This window comes from Halyomorpha halys, unplaced genomic scaffold, assembly GCF_000696795.3.
Source record: "Halyomorpha halys isolate HHAL.00 unplaced genomic scaffold, Hhal_1.1 Scaffold1181.1, whole genome shotgun sequence".
Classification (NCBI taxonomy): domain Eukaryota; kingdom Metazoa; phylum Arthropoda; class Insecta; order Hemiptera; family Pentatomidae; genus Halyomorpha; species Halyomorpha halys.
Genome location: NW_027108517.1, coordinates 309,091 through 327,459, shown reverse-complemented (window position 1 = coordinate 327,459; position 18,369 = coordinate 309,091). Strand labels below are relative to the sequence as shown.

The 18,369-nt window shown below is 29.9% G+C and overlaps 1 protein-coding gene across 2 annotated transcripts; it reads right to left on the bottom strand.

Annotated features, from left to right (window-relative positions):
- Positions 1-4,179: 4,179 nt before the first annotated feature.
- On the bottom strand, positions 4,180-18,294 carry fidipidine (coiled-coil domain-containing protein 93). 2 transcript variants are annotated; one of them, XM_014433282.3, is made up of 14 exons: positions 18,125-18,294; positions 16,400-16,608; positions 13,932-14,043; positions 13,606-13,761; positions 11,809-11,925; positions 11,681-11,731; positions 10,324-10,371; positions 8,515-8,616; positions 8,261-8,433; positions 8,051-8,164; positions 6,878-7,080; positions 5,560-5,680; positions 5,401-5,488; positions 4,180-4,809 (listed from the first exon to the last, which is right to left on the bottom strand). In XM_014433282.3, the coding sequence occupies exons 1-14, from the start codon at positions 18,203-18,205 to the stop codon at positions 4,609-4,611; spliced, it is 1,776 nt and encodes a 591-aa protein (XP_014288768.1). In that variant the 5' UTR covers positions 18,206-18,294; the 3' UTR covers positions 4,180-4,608. The 2 variants fall into 2 exon arrangements, with proteins under 2 accessions (XP_014288768.1, XP_014288769.1); XM_014433283.3 differs by lacking the exon at positions 10,324-10,371.
- Positions 18,295-18,369: the final 75 nt, after the last annotated feature.

Below are 18,369 nucleotides of genomic sequence, written 5' to 3'. Positions count from 1 at the left end.
ACACAAATACTCAGATTATAATTGTAATTAAAAGAAACCTAACCCAAAATTAACACCGTAACTCTAATTCGATTATTAAAAACCAGCTAAAGCTTCCATTTTTACAACACAAAAAAAATAGAGATTAATACTGAAAGCTAATGGTATTAATCCATAAATACAAGTATGTAAAATACTAAATATAAGCGTTGATACTTTTTTCAAGATGAGAATGACTAATAGTTATATTACAAGAGTTAAAAAGTGAAAAAAGGGTTAGTCAGCAATATACAAGTTAGTGATATTGTTCCAAGTACTAACAATTAGAAGTACGAACTGAAAGGGATTAAGAGTAAAGTAATTCCATGGAAGTCAAATCCACAAGAGGAAGTAGTACTGACTAGATTATGAACTGAGTACACTTGACTAACCCAAGAATATTTGCTGTCAGGAACATTTAGGCAGCGTAAGTACCACTAACTGTTAAACACACACTGACATGCTGTAGGCATTTGGTAGACACTAGACTCCCTTATAATTTGAAAACTTTACTAGATGACAACAGCCCTCACATTCCTGACATATATAATTATACAAATTTAATTTATTTACTTTTTTAAATTAATTTTATTTATATACAAATATTTTTCAATATTAATTATTGCTATCATATCAGTTGATATACTCTAGTAAAGATATAATGATATTAGGAATGTTGCCGAAAGGTCATTCAGTACGCATAGGCAAACATCAGCATCAGCATCACAGTGGATTGCCTTATATTATAAAAAAAACAACATATAATAATACTTATTAGTTTGTATTTTATCATGAAAAGGCAGTTTCCCCCCAGGAATTCAAAAGTTACAAATTGAGACTTCATAAAAAAAAAATCACCGACAACTGTCCTTCCGCTAAAAAAGAGTAACATGGAAGAAGAGGTACTAATTGATGGGAAGAAGCTTAAGGTAAGATGGTCATTGCACAATATAAATTAAATTAAGGCCCTGACGAAGACCTGCAATATAGGGTGAAACGTTGGCTCAAATAAAAATGTACAAAATATTACTATTTGTGTTTAATTTGACCGCTCCCAGACCAAATTCCATTTATTACAAATTAAATTACTAAGTTATTATAAATAACTTTTAAGTGTTGACAAAAACAGAACTATATTCCAAGAGTTAATAAAAACAAGCAAAATTAAGTTTCTGTGTTAATGAAGTAAGAAAAAATAACAGCAAGTGATTAAATAAAAAACAAGAGTACCTCAGAAAAAAAAATCTCAACTGCTCTTCTTTAGTTCTAATTTAGAGTATTAGTTGTATTTAAAACAGCGTTGAGGTTGGTAACACACATTTTGTGAGGAATAATAGTTAAAACTGCATCACTGCTTACCTTTAATGTTAGCTGGTTTTATTTAACAGGTAGATATATAATTTAACTGCCTCAGAATGCACTTTTAAGGAACCTATTTCTCTAGAGAAACCCCACTTTGTCCCAAATCAGGAGTAGGGCCAGGAGGCGCATGGTTCAATTCCCTTCTGAGTTGGGAAGCGCTCGGTTAAAACATTTTTATGTCAACTCACACAACTTTCCTTACCGCAACGTCTACTATAAACATATTATTTGCTGAATAATTGTAAATTTGGTCCTTTTTTTCAGTTTAGATTAGCTTTGAAGATAAACTAATTATCTTTTAAAAACCATTTGGAAATTATTCAAAAATCTAATAAAAAGTGAACGACAGGAACCTGCTCAAAATACTTAAAAAAACATGGGTACAAAATACTAAATGGCGTATCTTTTTTTTTAGTACTGTGGTCAATAAGGCCTATTGTATGTCAAGAACATTACAAGCTCTGCTTGGGATCCACCATACAATTCGTCCAAACAGCGCAAACCTCAAACGGACATATCAATCACGCCAATTTATAATGTGGTATGGCGTCTCATCCTCAGCATTGCAGGATCTGCTTGAGGTTAAACGTGTGTTTATTTAATCTATAGATAATTGAGAGCCATTCCTTGCCAGTCTGTCAGCATGTTCATTGGCAGTAATACCACAGTGTCCTGGCACCCATCCAATGCTGACTTTATTAATGCATGAGAGTTTGCTGAATCTTCAACAACTCTCAATCAAGCAACAGGGTTGTTAAGTGCCCCTATTGCTGTCTGGCTATCTGTGTAGATTGTAATTCTACACAATAATTTGTAAATTGTAAAGGAGTGTATCTTCACTAATACTGGTTTAGAAGATATTTTTTTAAGTCTGTAAACAAATTTAATTTTCTATAAAATGTATACTTTTGAGTTATATGCTAAATTGCATTTTATCATATCTTTTTCTTTTTTTTTCTCATGAATATATAATACATGGAAAGTTAAAAGATCTTGCTTAAAGTCTTCTTAAAATCTTCTAACTTTTCATGTATTATCTGAATTATATAAATTATGAGAACCATTTTGATGCTAATAGTTTATAAAAAAAATTTATTTTTAGTTAATGAACAGTCACTATTGGAAACAGGGTGCCTGATTTGGTATAGCCATTGAGGGTCAACTATTTTTTTAAAAAATCAGTCCTCCTGTTCAAGATATAACTATAGCTAATTTTTCCCCAACTCAGTCCATAATGATTCAAGGATGTAATAAAATATTATATAGAAGATACTCAACAATTATAACAATAAAATTTATTGATTACAGTTTTTGATTATATTTTAAACAGAGGTAAAAATATATATATCTAAAACTTTGTATAAATTATCATAAATAAAAAAAAATATAAACTAATACATATATACCTTTATGTACATACAAAACAATTAAATATATATATATATGAACTACTTATTGGAGCACTTAAAGATTTTTTTTTTAATACTATATATCTTGTTCGATTATTAAATAAATTAATGATGTTTTAACTGAAAGTATAAATCAAAGCAATGCATATTTCAAAAACAAATTTTATACTTAGTATCTAACATCTTTGGTTTGAGTTGTTAAAAACATGTTTCATGTGTTAACAAACCACCCACCCAAATCAAGTGAAGCTGATCAAAATTTAAACTGAGGAAAGATTAAAGCCTGTGAAGCAAAATGTATAAAAATAATAATAAAGGCTTCGCAATTCCCAAGGTTTGATGCCAATACCACCAAATGTTGTCCACGCCCAAAGCCAAAACTACAAAATTAGCCTTGACACAATCCTCTCACCTACATTTTGGCTCACTCATGGACATTTATACATCAGTGTTTTTTCAGTAATTTTTCATGAATCTGTTCATTAATGAGCCCAATAACTAGTGTAATGATATAAGAATTATTCGTCGTAATCCAATCACTTATATTATATTCACAGGATGCAGTTACCGCAAATCAGAGTTATGTTGTCTTCTGAATTCTCCAGTTAACTCATCCCTCATCAGTTCAAATATTTTATGCCTTGTGTTCCTCCTTCATAAGAAGAGGCCGCCCGCGTTCACATCTGTAATGAACAATAATAATAATGAAGACTAAGCAAACCCGAAGGTTTGATGATGATACCACCAATCGTCCTCTGCATACATCTCTACAGTGAGGCCTCTCCAAACCCAAATTCACTAAATTCTACCAATCCAATCCCAAATTATCACAATCCTCCCATCTATGTTACTGTCTACCCCTCAGAAGTTTACCAGTAGGTTCAGTGTTTATTAACATATTAGGGAATTTTCAGAATACTTTATGAGACACTTTATTTTCAAAAACCTTAAAGTGTTCTTCCTCTAGTGTAAGAGGACACATTTCACATTCATAAAGAGCAGTGGGAAGGATAAAAGGTATGTAAATTCTAACATTTATATTTTTGGACACAACGGGTGAGCTGAGGAATTTCAAAATTAAAAAAAAAAACAAGTATTTCCCATCATATAGAGACGAACTGTTCTTTCAGTTCACTAGAAAGAAATACTTTTATAATATTTTTTTTCAGACTAGCATTTTCTTGCAAGATTTATAAAGCTCCTTCCGTTTTCTAAGATGATAGATACAGATATAAATCCGAATTGTCTCAAAGTTGAAGCTTTGCATGAGCTGAAGATCCAATAGGAGTTGATATATCTTCAAGAAAAAGACCAAAACAGAGTTATACCATCACTCACTCACTCAATTTTTGAATTCAAGAGGGAGTAATTAAACATCCAAACTACAGGACCAATCATGACAAGTTGTTTCTAGTACTTGGATTAAATAGCTACTTTTCCCAGGTTGATGAAAGGAAGGTGTAAAAATTGGCCGAACTTTTTATAAGGGATTTGGCCATGGTACAAAGAAAGTCATAAAAAATGTCTTTTACAATCAGCCATTCTCATTTGAAAAAGGAAACACTTCAAATAAATGGCATAGATTAATGGTCACTCAAACAGAATGTCTCTCAGAACTTTTCAGCATTTAATTATGAATGCTAATTATTGTTTGAACTAAGAAAAAGTCTGAATCTCATCAGACCGAACTTGATGTGATTGTACAAACCAATAGACCCTGATAACAATGTCTTAAATTATGGGTTTTATCTTGAGAATCTCTAAATCTCAATATGAAAATATTAAATAAAATAATGACGGGCTTAAATTAGATCGATGGTTAAGAACTCCTGATATGTTCTGGGCTCGCAGAGACCTGAGCTGCAGCTTTCATTCTGGTCAGGAGAGTCTCGTTGACTTCACATTCCTCACGGAATTGCTTCAGCAAAGACGCATACTGTCGCTGTTGTTCAATCATACTAAACAGCTGGCTCCTCAGCCTATCTTTTGCATCCCTTTCCTCGTTTCTCTTAGTTTCAACCTAGAAAATAAGAATAAATTATCATAAAAATAAAAGTGATCAGAAAAACTATAACTGACTATTTTCTAAAGTTCTGGTTTTAATAAGTGGCGGTTATCCTCGGCAAAATGTCACTTTTTTCTGTATTTCACATTTTTTATCAACTTACTTTAATAAATAATTAATTCATTAATATGAGTCATAACTTCAAAGTGACTATAACATCAATATAATATAACTACTAAATTATTATGCATTGGATTAGTAAGATTTTTATTGAATTCGAAAAAACCGCAATGCATTTTCTCTCTCCAAGGACAGAGGATATAATTTAAAATCACTCAATTAGTTCTGATAACAAGCAAACAATACCTGAAATCACATGAAGATATGATTAAAAACTTTTTTTTTTTATCATTTTACCGAAATTGTGATTTTCTGATAAGTTGGATTTTTGCTAGCAACCCCTTTCATTTGGTTTTACGTATGGTTATGTTTTGGATTATCAAAAAATTATTTAATAAATAATAACTATAAAATCTAAAACTTGTAAATGAAAATTAAGTGAACTTTATAATTATTAAGATTTTTAAAAGTTAAATTAATTTTTACCTTGGCTTTGTTCTGTTTTATTCCATCGACTAATGTTTCAAATTTATTTATGAACTCTTCCTTAGCGTGTTGAGAACCATTTACAGTCCTATAATGATAAATTTAGTTTAGATATAATTCAGTTGACATTTTTTTAAAATTTTTAATATGTTTACTCACGCATTATAGCCTTCCAATATGGAGTCTAAAAGTTTTATCTCTTTGTTGAGGTACTCGTGCTGATCACTCATGGAATTATAGAGGGTATAATATTGCTTGGTTTCTTTGTATTTGGCTGACACTGGAATAATAAAGTATTACAGATCATATCCTACTTAAATAAATAATAACCTATCAAAAATGCTTGCAAGTACAGAATCATCACATCAACTGTTCTTTGATATGAAAATACCATTCTACTATCATACTACATTATGATACAATTTAGGGCATGAAAGAAGCCTTCTGTTACCTATCATGGAGATCAACATTATGTCTACTTTGTCATAATAAGAGACCTCAGTGTAATTTAGAACATTTCTGGATAGGGCCAAATGATCCCTACATTTATATATAATTATCATAAATAAATAATAAAAATTAAAAAATAAATCCACACCATTACTATCCAAGGAGTTTAGTAAGAAAGTACTGTTTCTAGACCAATTGTTGTGCAAGGAGGTGATTTGATCAGAATCACGCTCAACTGTCAGATTTGTCATTTATAGGTACCCACTTTATGAGGCTGGGAGGACCCCGGAAAGCTTCTAAACCCACAAGGTTGACTCACAGCTACAGTAAGATAATAAATAGTTATCTGTCACAGCCAAATTCGAATCCCGGGTCCTTGGAGTTAGTAGCACAGTGCCTTACCACTGAGCCATGCAACTCCTATGGAAATCATACAGTCTTATAAAATGAAAAAAAAGGCTAATTTAAATACAGTAAACCATTAAAACGATAGAATAAAGAACTCTATTTTTTACAGAAAACTCAAAAATATAATGAAGAAAAAAAAACATAAAAATAAGCTAAAGGGTAAAAATTTTTAATACATAAAATGATAGCTGTAATTTTTACAAGTGGTCACAGGTAATGTAAGAAAGATTAAGGTTAACCTGAGAAAATGAGTTTAAAGTTCAGAAGACTCCTAATTGTTCTTTCAATAATAAACAATATTAAAAGCAACATCTATATCAGATAACTAAAAGTTACAAAACGTCCTGTTACGACAATCACAATAAAGTTTTTCTAAAATATTTCCCATATAGTTACAGCCATAATACTATACTATATCAAGTGAATGGAATATCAAAGAATCACTGGCTAAAATGTCAATTTTGCCATTTGTGTTTAACATGGTAATATTAACAGTATACTAACTTGTTTTAATTTTAATAAAACAAAAATAAAAATTTCAAACTAAAATAAGATTACAGAATACTTTGTTTGCTCACAAAAAAAAAATTAAATCGTGTAAAATAAATGTTAAAAATACCTTGATTATAAAGCTCTATGAACCTCCTTTGGTACTGATTTAGTTCAGGTCGAGAAGGAACCTGATCAATGAGGCGATGTAGTTTGGCTTCAGTCCGTGACACTTTGGCCAAAGAGATCCTAGCATTGGCTAACTGTGCTTCTAAAGAAGACAATTGCTCATCAATTGAGTTGTGGTTCAAGCCTTCATAATCATCAACTTCTCTGAAAATAAATAGCAGATAAAGAAATAAAAGATTGTGCGACTTGTACCACAATTTTATGTACAGAAAATTTCAAAATTAAAAAAAATTTGAAAAATAATAATTCATATGACACGAGCCTGTACCAGCTTGCAATTCCTATAATGTCAAACATTTCCTTTGCCATCCCAAGTGTTTCTTGGCCTTCCTCTTGATCTTCTCCTATAAATTCTTGTTTCATATACTATTTTGGCCATTCTTTCCTCCTGCATTCTTTTTAATCTGACCAAACCACTGAAGTGTTCAGCTGATTTAACTCTCAGCTCATTTCTTATTATAGTATTCCTGACTTTGTCTATTAGTGTTTATTCCCTCTATCCTCCTCAGGAAAACAGCCTTGAGTGAAAGTGTGGGAAGTATTTGCCATCCAATTTTATTCTTTTTCAAAAATCTATCTAGTTGATTTTATTAAGATGGACCCACACTGAGTTTAAATCTCTAACGTGTTTCAGTTCCTTTCCCTTCAGTCATATTCTTTGGTCTCCTCTTTCTTCCCTTCTTCCTATTCTCATTATTTTGGTTTTGCTTTTGTTAATCTCCATATTTAACACCTGTAATACTTCTAGAAGGATTCTGAGGTTGAATTGAAGATTTCTTCCATTGTTCCTAAACATAAGTATGTCATCTGCATAAGCTAGGAGTGTAAGGTAGACTGGACCTAAACAGTATAGGACTACGACTGCACCCCCCGTATTATTCCCTGGGTGATCTCAAATTCCTTGGAAATTTTATTATTAGTTCCCACCACATTTCTTAGTTTTTTATGTAAACCAAGTACAGCCCTCATCAGACCTGTTTTGATCTCATGTTCTTGCAGTTCATTAGTGATTTAAGCTCAGGTTTAAATATTTCAACAGCTAAATGGATCTAAAGTTATTTATACATAATGACTTAAAAGATTTTAAATAAAAATAACTTATAAAAATAATTACCTTATAGTTGTTTCAAGTCGTAACTTTTCTCCTTTGCAATACTCTTTAAATTCTTTTTCTTGTTCGTTTAACCTTTCCAACATCATTAGGCGTGTTTTTATATCTTCAACGATCCTTTAATAAGTAAATTTAAAAAAAAATTAAATCGTGACAAGACAAAAATCAGAAATAAAAAACAATTAAAGAAAATCTATAATTATAATTATTCACTTTAGTTCCTCTTTTGAAAGTCGAGATTCAGATTCTTCGATAGAACTTGTCCGAGATTTTATTTTATTCAATTTTTCAATGGCTTCCTTCAAATTAAAATCGATTTCGCTCTGTTTGGCAATCAATGCTTCCTCTTTTTCTTTAAGGCGGACAATTTCAGCTTTTTCACTAACCTGTAATTTTGATATCCTGATTTTCTCGACAAATATTTGAACATACAAAATAAGAATTTTTAAATAATCAACATAATTTACCTCTGAGTCTGCTGAAAGGGAGATATAGTTCTTTGTTGCGTCTATGAGCTCTTCTGATTTGAGACTTATAATTTCCTTAATTGCCTTTGGAGCTAATTTAACCTTGAAATTTCATAGATATTTATCAGTATGAAGGTATTAGTTATTTAATTCTTCATAAAGAAAAAAAGAACAAAGATTTGTACATAAGATTGATTGTTGATTTTTTTTCTATTAATAGATTTTTTGTAACAGTAACAAGAAAGAAGGTTACAAAGAATATCTAATAACTTTATTAAGGCCAGAGTTTTGTGCCTTATACACTAAGCACACTTCCAATACATTAAATTATGTTTATAATATACACTGTAAAAATTGTACTGTAAATAATTCATGTTTTTTATATGAGGTTTTTACTGCCACATAAATCATGTATGGGTTATTTTCAGAAAAGATATATTTTTCTCCTTACATTTCTTACTTACACTTGACTATATACTGAATATATAGTAAGGGGAAGTACTCCAATTGTGCATAATTTAGAATTCAAATTTATGAGTCAAATAACTAAGTTTCATAAAATCGTCAGTGTGTATGAACAGCCAAGCTCAAAAATGAAAAGTTGTATGAAACTGAAATCACTTATTTAAGGCTGATCATCTCTAATTTGATAAAATCAACAAAGCCGAAGTTTTATATAATCTACTGTACACGTTTATTCGATTTTATTAAAAACGCCTACAACAATTTAGATTAAACATGGAATATCAATGTAAAAATAAATTATCTTTAATATAAACTATAAGGACCTATCCTCATTGAAATATTTTAAGATTTAAAAGTCAAATTTTCAAAATACTTCCCCTAAAGTACCTTTAATTTGATTTATTTGAAATAATTAACATTTTGCATTGTTAACAGTAATAAAAAATGTAAAGAGGAGGATCGTTCAATCGAGAGACAGTATGTGACATAATACTGTCTTTGCAAAAGTCTAATTTTTAGATTTTTAGATGTATGAAATGTTTCTGCAACTCTATCTCATTTGATTGTCATGGCTTCCAGATCCTCATTCCAAAAAGGTTGGCAGTGCTTGATCTGAACCCGGGGAACTCTCTGATAATCAGCTTTTATTATAGCATCCGAGATTTTCTTCAGGGATTTCTCTACTTCATTGATCATCAGATGATTCGTTATGAGTTGGTCAGATGCAATAGCAAACTTAGCCCTTTCAGCCTTCTTTATGTCCCATCGGGACCTATTTTTCTCTTTGAACTAATATGGGCCTAAAATTTCTTTATTCAACAGGATACTGAAGTCAAACCCTCCAGGTGGAGAGAAAATAGAGACACATTTGAGGCAATTGATGAGTGAACTAAGACTGCGGTGTCTAGTTGTCCAGTGTATATGTTCAGCAACCTCCATACTTCTATCAGCAGTAAAGTGCAACAAGGACATTCAGGGGCACGAGGAGGATGACATTATAATAGGTAAGAAAAAAAGAAATGTTTATGATAGCTAAAAGTTATCAAAATACAAAGTATTTCAAAAATAAGAGAACATATGGATGTTGCTCAAATCTTCACAACAGGCTTAAGTAACTGAAATTTAAAGATTTTATTAATAATGTTTAGCTTTTGTCACTAAGTTAATGAATAATTGAAAATAAAAAAAAAAGTCAATATTGCTTTGAGATCAATGTTTTTATTTATAGGTTAAGAATTCATTACAGTATAGATTCAGAAAATATTAGTAAAAAAAACTATCAATGAATTATTCAATAATGCATGCAGAAAATATAAATAAAAAAAATAATAAAAAGCTACTCACTTCCTCACTAGTAGATTTCATCGTTTTGACCATTTGCTTAAGTTTTACCTGCCAAGAGCAGCAACAAAATAAAAAAAAACAAACAAAAAAACTACAAAATGGCATGCAAGATATTACATTACTTTACAGATAAGATTTTTCAAAAGGTGATAATCTTATTTAATTTGAAAAAATAAAAAATCATATAACAAAAATGTAACAATAATGTAAGCAGTAAACAATAAACTTTCATTGATTAGCTTTAGTACAGAAGTAGAATAAAAAAAAAGTGAATAATCAGCAAATAAATAGTGATATCTCTTAGTTATGGAGGTATTTTTGTGTAACTTCCAAATGGACCAGCTCTCTTTCTGAAATGTCGCTTTCAAATCTTTCAATTTAAATTTTATTTTATTATAAATTTTCAGGGATGGTTCAACCAGTATTGAACATGCTGATGGATTAGCAAGGAATGGCTCTAAAACCATTCCAATTACCCCGGAGCCCGTGTGTGGCATAAGCCTAAGATATACAAAGGATATACAGGATCACCCTAGTGCAGATTCTGTAATGCTGAGGGTGAAACGGCATACCACATTATTTGCTGGTGACTGATTTGCAAGGTTAAGGTTCGCACTGTTTGGTATGGATTGTGTCGAGGACTCCAAGCAGTGTGAATTGATCAATTCCTCAAGTATACTCAGATTCTATAAGCTTGTTATAATGTTCTGGTGTTTTTCTCTTTAATGCTATAACGTAATTTGGAGGGCGCATAATAGGCCTTATAGATTGCAGTTATTTTAGTGAGAAAAAAAAAAAGCGGTGGTTCTTCTTAAGCTGGGTTTGAAAAATACTTATCCAAAGTGTTTAAAAAATTGTTTTTTCTAATAAGTCTAAAACTAAACATTATATCCATTCAGTTTAAAGGTAATTTGATCCTCAACAAGTGAAAACAAAATTCATCTAAATCAGAGCAGTATTATCAAATATAGTATTAACAACTTAAAGGAATATTTTTGCGTTAAGATATTGTTTGCAATCACTAAAACTAATTGCAGAGACAGAAGTTTAAGCATATTGGAGCTTAAGAGAAAACTGTTTCCTCCTGGAAAATGTAAATTTAATTTTAATTTTTTAGTTATGGGTCCTTTGGTTTTGTTTTTCTTAATAGATTTTAGATGTTATTTAATTAATCATATGCATTTTTTAGTCATATATTCACCATCTGAATGAAACAAACATTTAACACCGTTTGGCATAGCTAATGTCTAATAAAAGCAAATAACTCCAAAACAAAAATTCACAACTGAAAGATACAGGTGAAGCAAAACTTAAGAAATAACTTGAAATAATTACAATGTCACAATAAACTACTCACTTCATCTATCGCTTCTACATGCTTAATATCACCATTCTCTTCCTCTTCTTTCTATAAATGAATAATTTTTTATAAAAATTGAACTTTGATTTCTTTATTATAAGTCATTAAATGAGAAAGGACTCTACCTCTTGGAGTGGAGCATGGCCGTATTCAAACAGAGTGCTTTGTATTCTCGACATTAGATCGGAAGGAGCATGGCTCCCTTCAATCCTTCTGAATTTCCTCTGTACACTGTATTTATTCTGAAATGACACAATTTAACAAATAATTTCATTATTATGACAAAGTAATGCCATAGTAAATTAAAGACATGAGTAGATCAAGGCAGCATGTAACAAATTTTTTAAAATGATTTTTTCTTACAAATGAAGGTTTCATGTGCTTATCTATAGATTGGTCAATCGTATTATTTCTCAGTGGATTGGATAGATCATGTTTTTAAAATAAAACATTAAAAAAAAATTTTTTTTTAATGCTTACCATTTTTATAAACTTTTTTGTAAACACCTTCAAAGTGAAAGTAAATATGCAGGATAGATAATTTACTTTAACAGTTATACCACCTAAAGTCACAGAGCAACATAATTCTCAATGGCCTAAGAGGACATTCAGGTATCAATAGATAAGCAAAAAGTAGGTTTATATGCTTATAGATATTTTTTGAAGTAAGACAATTTTACTTTATTTTCTAAAGAATTTTAGTTCAGAGAGAATAATTATAGGAAAAAATTATAGTAGAGTTGAACTTCATGATATAAAATTTACAAAAATAATAAAAGAAGGTGTTTAGAAGCGTGGTCTGTGGAGAGAACACTAATAAGGAAAACTAATTAAATTTTTACTAAAATTTCAGGCCTTTGTCTTGGCTATATAAACAAGATAACAATCATATTTTATTATTACCATATAAGGTTACCAATAGAAAAAAAAACAACAGTATAAGAAATATTAATATAAGAAGGTAACAAATAATAAAGAAATACAGGCATACAAATTCAAAACTTGAAATTTTGAGGGTGTAACCCTTTGATACCAGCACTCACAGTAGGATCTTCTTTTGAGCCAATAAGTATATATTGGGAGGATTGCGTTAAAACTGATTTAGTAATATTGGGTTTGGAGGGGCATCACTGGAAGGATGCATGCAGAGAGAGTTTAGTGGTATCGGCATCAAACCTTTGGGTTCATTAAGCCTTCATTATTATTATTATTAATTATATTTTATTTTATATCATTACATTTAAATATTTATATTATATTTTTTATTTAAGCAAAAATATTTTTAATTCATTTCTTCTTTTTTATTTTCTACTAATCTTATCATCTCTCATCATTTACATCAATTATTACTCATTTTTCTGTAAGTGTGATATTCATTATGGTTATCTGCCTATTTCCTGTTCTACTACATATTATTTTATATAACATATAAGTCTATTAACTTTACTTGTATAATTCCATTACATTTTACATATCCTTATCTTTCTTATATTTCTCATGATATTTATTCCCATTATTAATTTGATATATCATCATAATTTCATGATCTTATATTTTCATATTTGTTATCTTCTTTTTCATGTTTTTTTCTTCTTCTTTTTATTTACCTTATACATGGCCATTATCTTGTTTTTTAATTGTTTTTATGAAGCTCTACAATTTAGGACGAAATGTAGCCACAAATATACAAACATAAAGTTTTATGTATTAGTATTCTTCTCTCTCTACTAACCATACCACCCCCCTCCCAACAATTTTTTCACATAATAAATCTATGGTCAACAATATCCACACCATTAAAACAATTATATGAAAGATCGAGATCCTTATAGGAAAGATAAGGATAACATTTTAAAAATTAACAGAAGTTGATTTAAATTAATTTAAGAAATAAAATAGAAAATAAAGTTTATCAGAATTACCTGAACAGCTGAAATGTGTGGAAGGGCACGCCTGATAAAATTCTCATTAGGTTTTTCACCAGGGAAACAGAACTCATTATTGAACCTGTGTATAGCATATTGCTGAAGGTAATCTCCTCTTTCTTCCCGATTTTCAATTGACTTTTTTACAAGCCACTATACATTTGAAAAAATATAGAATTATAAAAATAAATGAACAACAATCATTAATAATATATTCTCTACAAGACAGAAGGAAAATATATACTCTTACATATACATGTAAAATTCAAGAATCCCTATTTATTCCTACATATTATAATCTATACGTATATAAAGTAAATCACCTCTATCACTGGATAAATATGAATGAAGTCTAATCCTTGAATTTGATGAGGCTCAATCATGAAGGGACAGTTCATCTTCTGCAGTGCAGTGACTATTTTCTCAGTCAGGGCTCTGCCAAATGAACGAAATAACAGATAATACTTTTTTAAATACATTAAGTAATTCAAAATCAATATATAAAAAAAAAATGAAAATCCCAATCTCATTTTACTTGTTCATAAAATACTTATGATTCTCAATTTTAAAAATATATTGTCGTGATACTTCGAATCTCTAGTCAAACAAAAGCAGGGGGGAGGAGGAGGGTTGCTGATTGTAGCCATAAACAAAGAGTAGACATTTGAAATTTAATAATTAAAAGTAAATATTATAACAAATAAGAAAAATTTCATTAATATTAATTGTGTGGAGAAAACATGAAAAGAAAATGAATGTTTTATATATAAAAAGTTAAATTAATTTCATAAGTCCAAATTAAAAAATATTTATGACAATTATAAAAATTTATTTGATTTAAAATTATATTTTATCTCTTAAATTAAAACTTTTTTTGGTTTATAAAAGAAAACAAATACTGTACACACTAAAAGGTGGAGTGTATTTTGCACTGTTTTAATGAGTACTGTATTTTTATATTTAATCTACTTTTTTAGTTTTTATTATTTCTGTTTTCATTAATTGCCTAATATCTTTCTGTAATTCTGGTTTATTTATATTTTCATTGTACACCTTAGTTTACTTTTATTTCACATTATCTATTATCTTACTTAGTTACATTATTTTAGTCATTTATATCTTTTTTAGTCCTGATGAAGAAGTGCAAAGTGGGGTGAAATGTTCGCTCACATTAAATTGTTTAATTACTAATTTACTAAATTGTTACTATGGAAACATTACATTATAAGGTTACCATGATAGCATTGCCATCATAAATGCATCTGACTATAAGTTTTTATTATTTCTAAATTAATAAATGAAATGATAGTATAAAATTGCAAATTAATGATTTAGATTTATTATTAATTCATTCCAGATATATTTGAATATAGGAGAAAACATTAATTATTTAAATAAGAAACATAATTTAATATGATTAGAATAATAATTACTATTTATATTATGCAGGTTTTTTAATATATATTTCATCTGTTACTTCCACCTTATACTTACATCTATTACTTTATAATTAATGTTTTTATTATATAAATTTAAACACCCTAGTACTTCTATTAATTTTTTTATATTTTCTTTTCTTCACTACATAATGTTATCTATTCCCTTACGTCTTTATCTATCGACTTTCTAACATTATTTCAGTAGTTTGTATCTTTTTTTAGCACTGACGAACCCCTGCTAAATGGAGTAAAACCTTGGCTCACATTAAATAGTTCAATTATTGTTCGTTTTTTTTTAACCACACCCGGACCATCTTCCTTAATTACAAACTCAATCAACAATAAATAACTTATGAAAAAAAAATTACATTACAATATATACTACAGTTTTTGCCAGTTTAAAGTATCAAAAATGTTTAATAATAAAAGCTATTGTTCAAGAAACCTCTCCTCCTCCTCCCCCCCCCTCTGCACAACTTCAAATTTATTTAAATTCAGAATACATGTATAATTATGGTACTGGGTCCTATAGGTTCTGCTCTATATCGGCTGACAATGCAACTTTTTCCAACCACCAACACTTGAATCGATACACTACGGCTGTTTTAAAACAAGTATCCCTTTTTTGAGTAATTGTTCTCACTATCATGGATTCATAGTGAAAGCTGGCCCCTGGGAGAAGCGGAATAGACGATGAGAGGAACCAAAAACACAGCAGGCCTTTCCCTCACCAATTATCCATTAGCAGGTCCTTCAACTCTACATACTAAAGAAGAAGAAATAGAACACCCAAAATCTAAAGAAACTAACCTAATAACAACAATATACATTAAGGCTTTACATCTTATCTAAACAATGTAGCCAATAGTTTTAAATAGATTCATTTTATTCAGTCCACTCACTAAACTTAAGCAGTTAAGAATTAGAATGGGTTTTGATTCCTGTTTAGCCATGTTAATTGAATTTCGTCTCAGCAACAATATCAGCCCCATGCCATGTGGTTTCCAACCTTTTTTTGGCAGCAGAACTGTTTTGGTAAAAGTATGTAAATGGTGGAACCCCTAGATTATAATCTGGTATAAATTTATGATATACAAAACCTGTGCGAAATAAAGAAAATCTGGGATAGCACGGTTCAAAACTCAATTAAGTTGACATGGAATGACCCATTCCTAAATTATTTCACAGAACTCCTGGAAGATCTCGGTTCAGAACCACAGCCTTAGGGTATACAATTAATTTAGGTATTACCATAATTCAATTATAAAATACTATAATAATACATAGTAACTTATGGCAATGTAAATATCTAAATTCAATATTATAATTATTTGGAATATTAGGATTATTACATCTTCTGACCAATAGTAGAGTTTTCTTGAAATAATAAATCCACATCCAGATCAATATTGCAGACGTCTATACACCAAGTCATTCCACCAACAACCTTGTCAAACTCAGATATCCCTTTGATTTTTGCTCTGTAATAACCTGCTCCAATCAAGCATTCGATAATTTCTCCATATTTTATTTTCTGCTGCTCATCTTCTCTCTTTTCAGCCTAAAATGATACTAATGTGATCAATAAAGAAAAAAAAGCTTGTAGGTAAATAGTAGGTAAAATAAAAATAATGTTTTGGAATTTCAGTAAATCAGCTCTGAAAACAATAGGCCTATTGTTAGGAAAACAGTAGGCTATTGTTTTCAGAGGCAATAGAAATGTCTTAACTTGAAACATTCTTTTATTTTATGAATTAAAGATTGACTACTAAAGCTTTCAATCCTACTAGAAAACATTGTACTTTTAAAAAAAAATGAATTAATGTTACTAAACATTTCTAGGCTAATCAATAAAGATAGAACCCATTTTCAAAGAACATTTATGTATAAATAAAATGTATGTGGTTTCTTTAAATGAAAATTTGAAACAGAAGGAATGAAATAATAATAAAAAAATTAGGACCCAAATAAAAATCTTTGTTTTTCTTCTTAAAAGTTTCTTTTGGGCTCCAATTGATGAAATCATTAACAAGAATTGACCTTACAGAGTGATCAGTGACTCCAAAAAACAGAAGTAGCCCATCAAATCAAATCCCTAAACTGCAATGAACAGAGATAAGTGATCAGATAATACTATTAGATGTTAAACATTTAAAAGGAAATAAAAGTTCACTACAATGAGTCGACCTCATGCTCAACCTAAACCTATGCCAGTATGATTGTTTTATATGATCATCAAAGAACAAAAACATGCTATATCATTCTAGAGAAAAATGCCTACTCATAGCTATGAGTGAATAGGGGGTTTTGGTCCAATGACAAGATCCAAACATCAAGATACCTATAAGTATGTAAAATAAAGTTTGTTCCAACAAACAGTTTGACAGTCAGAAAACTGGTGGACACATGCACAGTAAAGATTTCCTGTTCTGACAATTCCAGTACCAATAATCAAACTGCGAAATATTTTTTCCAGCCAGTATAAATGCTTAGTCCAGAACCGAGTCAAGACAGTCCCTAGATATGATCAATGACAGTATTGTTAAGAGAATGGGGAGTACATTACTTCTGAAGCAGTTGTTACCAAATTCAGGAATATGGTTTTGGAATTTGTTGGAACAAACCTAATATTTTATTAAATGTTAGGAAATTTATGTCCTCCAAATAATTATTTCTAATAAATATTCGTGGCATAATAATAAGATTTACAATGGAGCTATTAATATCCTCTTGCTAGATGATTTTTCTTTTTAAGACTTGAACATTTAACAATCATGTTAATTACATTCATTATTACATCTCTTTAGAACATATTTCTGCCGGTATTTTTTTTTTTTTTTTTACATTCTATAATGAAGCTATCAGGTTAAGAAATATTTTTGAGTGTCCAGAGCTGATGAAACACCCAGTGGGGAAAGCTTAAAAATTTAATATTTTATTTGATAATTTTGAAATCAAAAGAAGCTTCAATAAGCCCACTACCCAGTAAAATTTGTATTAAAAACTAAAGTTCATTATCATTTTGAGTATCTAGTAAACTATTTTCTGATTGGAAATTTTAACTTGTAATAAAATACCTCGACTTCAACTCCTTCAGAATTGATTATTCTGGAAAGGTGCTTAGAGCCTTTTGGTTTAAGGGCATCAGACAGAGACATATTAAATTAACAATGAACCAAAGTGATAAGTTAATTTCAAAAACAAGAGCCTGGAAGGTTATTCCGCTCCTAGCTGTCATCTATCCCCACCTCTACGTGCGGGAGAATCCATAATCTCGTTTAGGGGGTGTTCTTAGTAAACGATTCGCCGCGTAAATACAAGT

Bases quoted from the DNA above. Each gene is read 5' to 3' on its own strand.
- fidipidine (XM_014433282.3), bottom strand. From the start codon at position 18,205: ATGTCTCTGTCTGATGCCCTTAAACCAAAAGGCTCTAAGCACCTTTCC. The intron at 10,372-11,680 runs GTGAGTAGTTTA...TGCTCTTGGCAG, and splicing joins ATGTAGAAGCGATAGATGAA to GTAAAACTTAAGCAAATGGT. The intron at 8,617-10,323 runs GTGAGTAGCTTT...TGAAATTTCAAG, and splicing joins TGAAATCTACTAGTGAGGAA to GTTAAATTAGCTCCAAAGGC.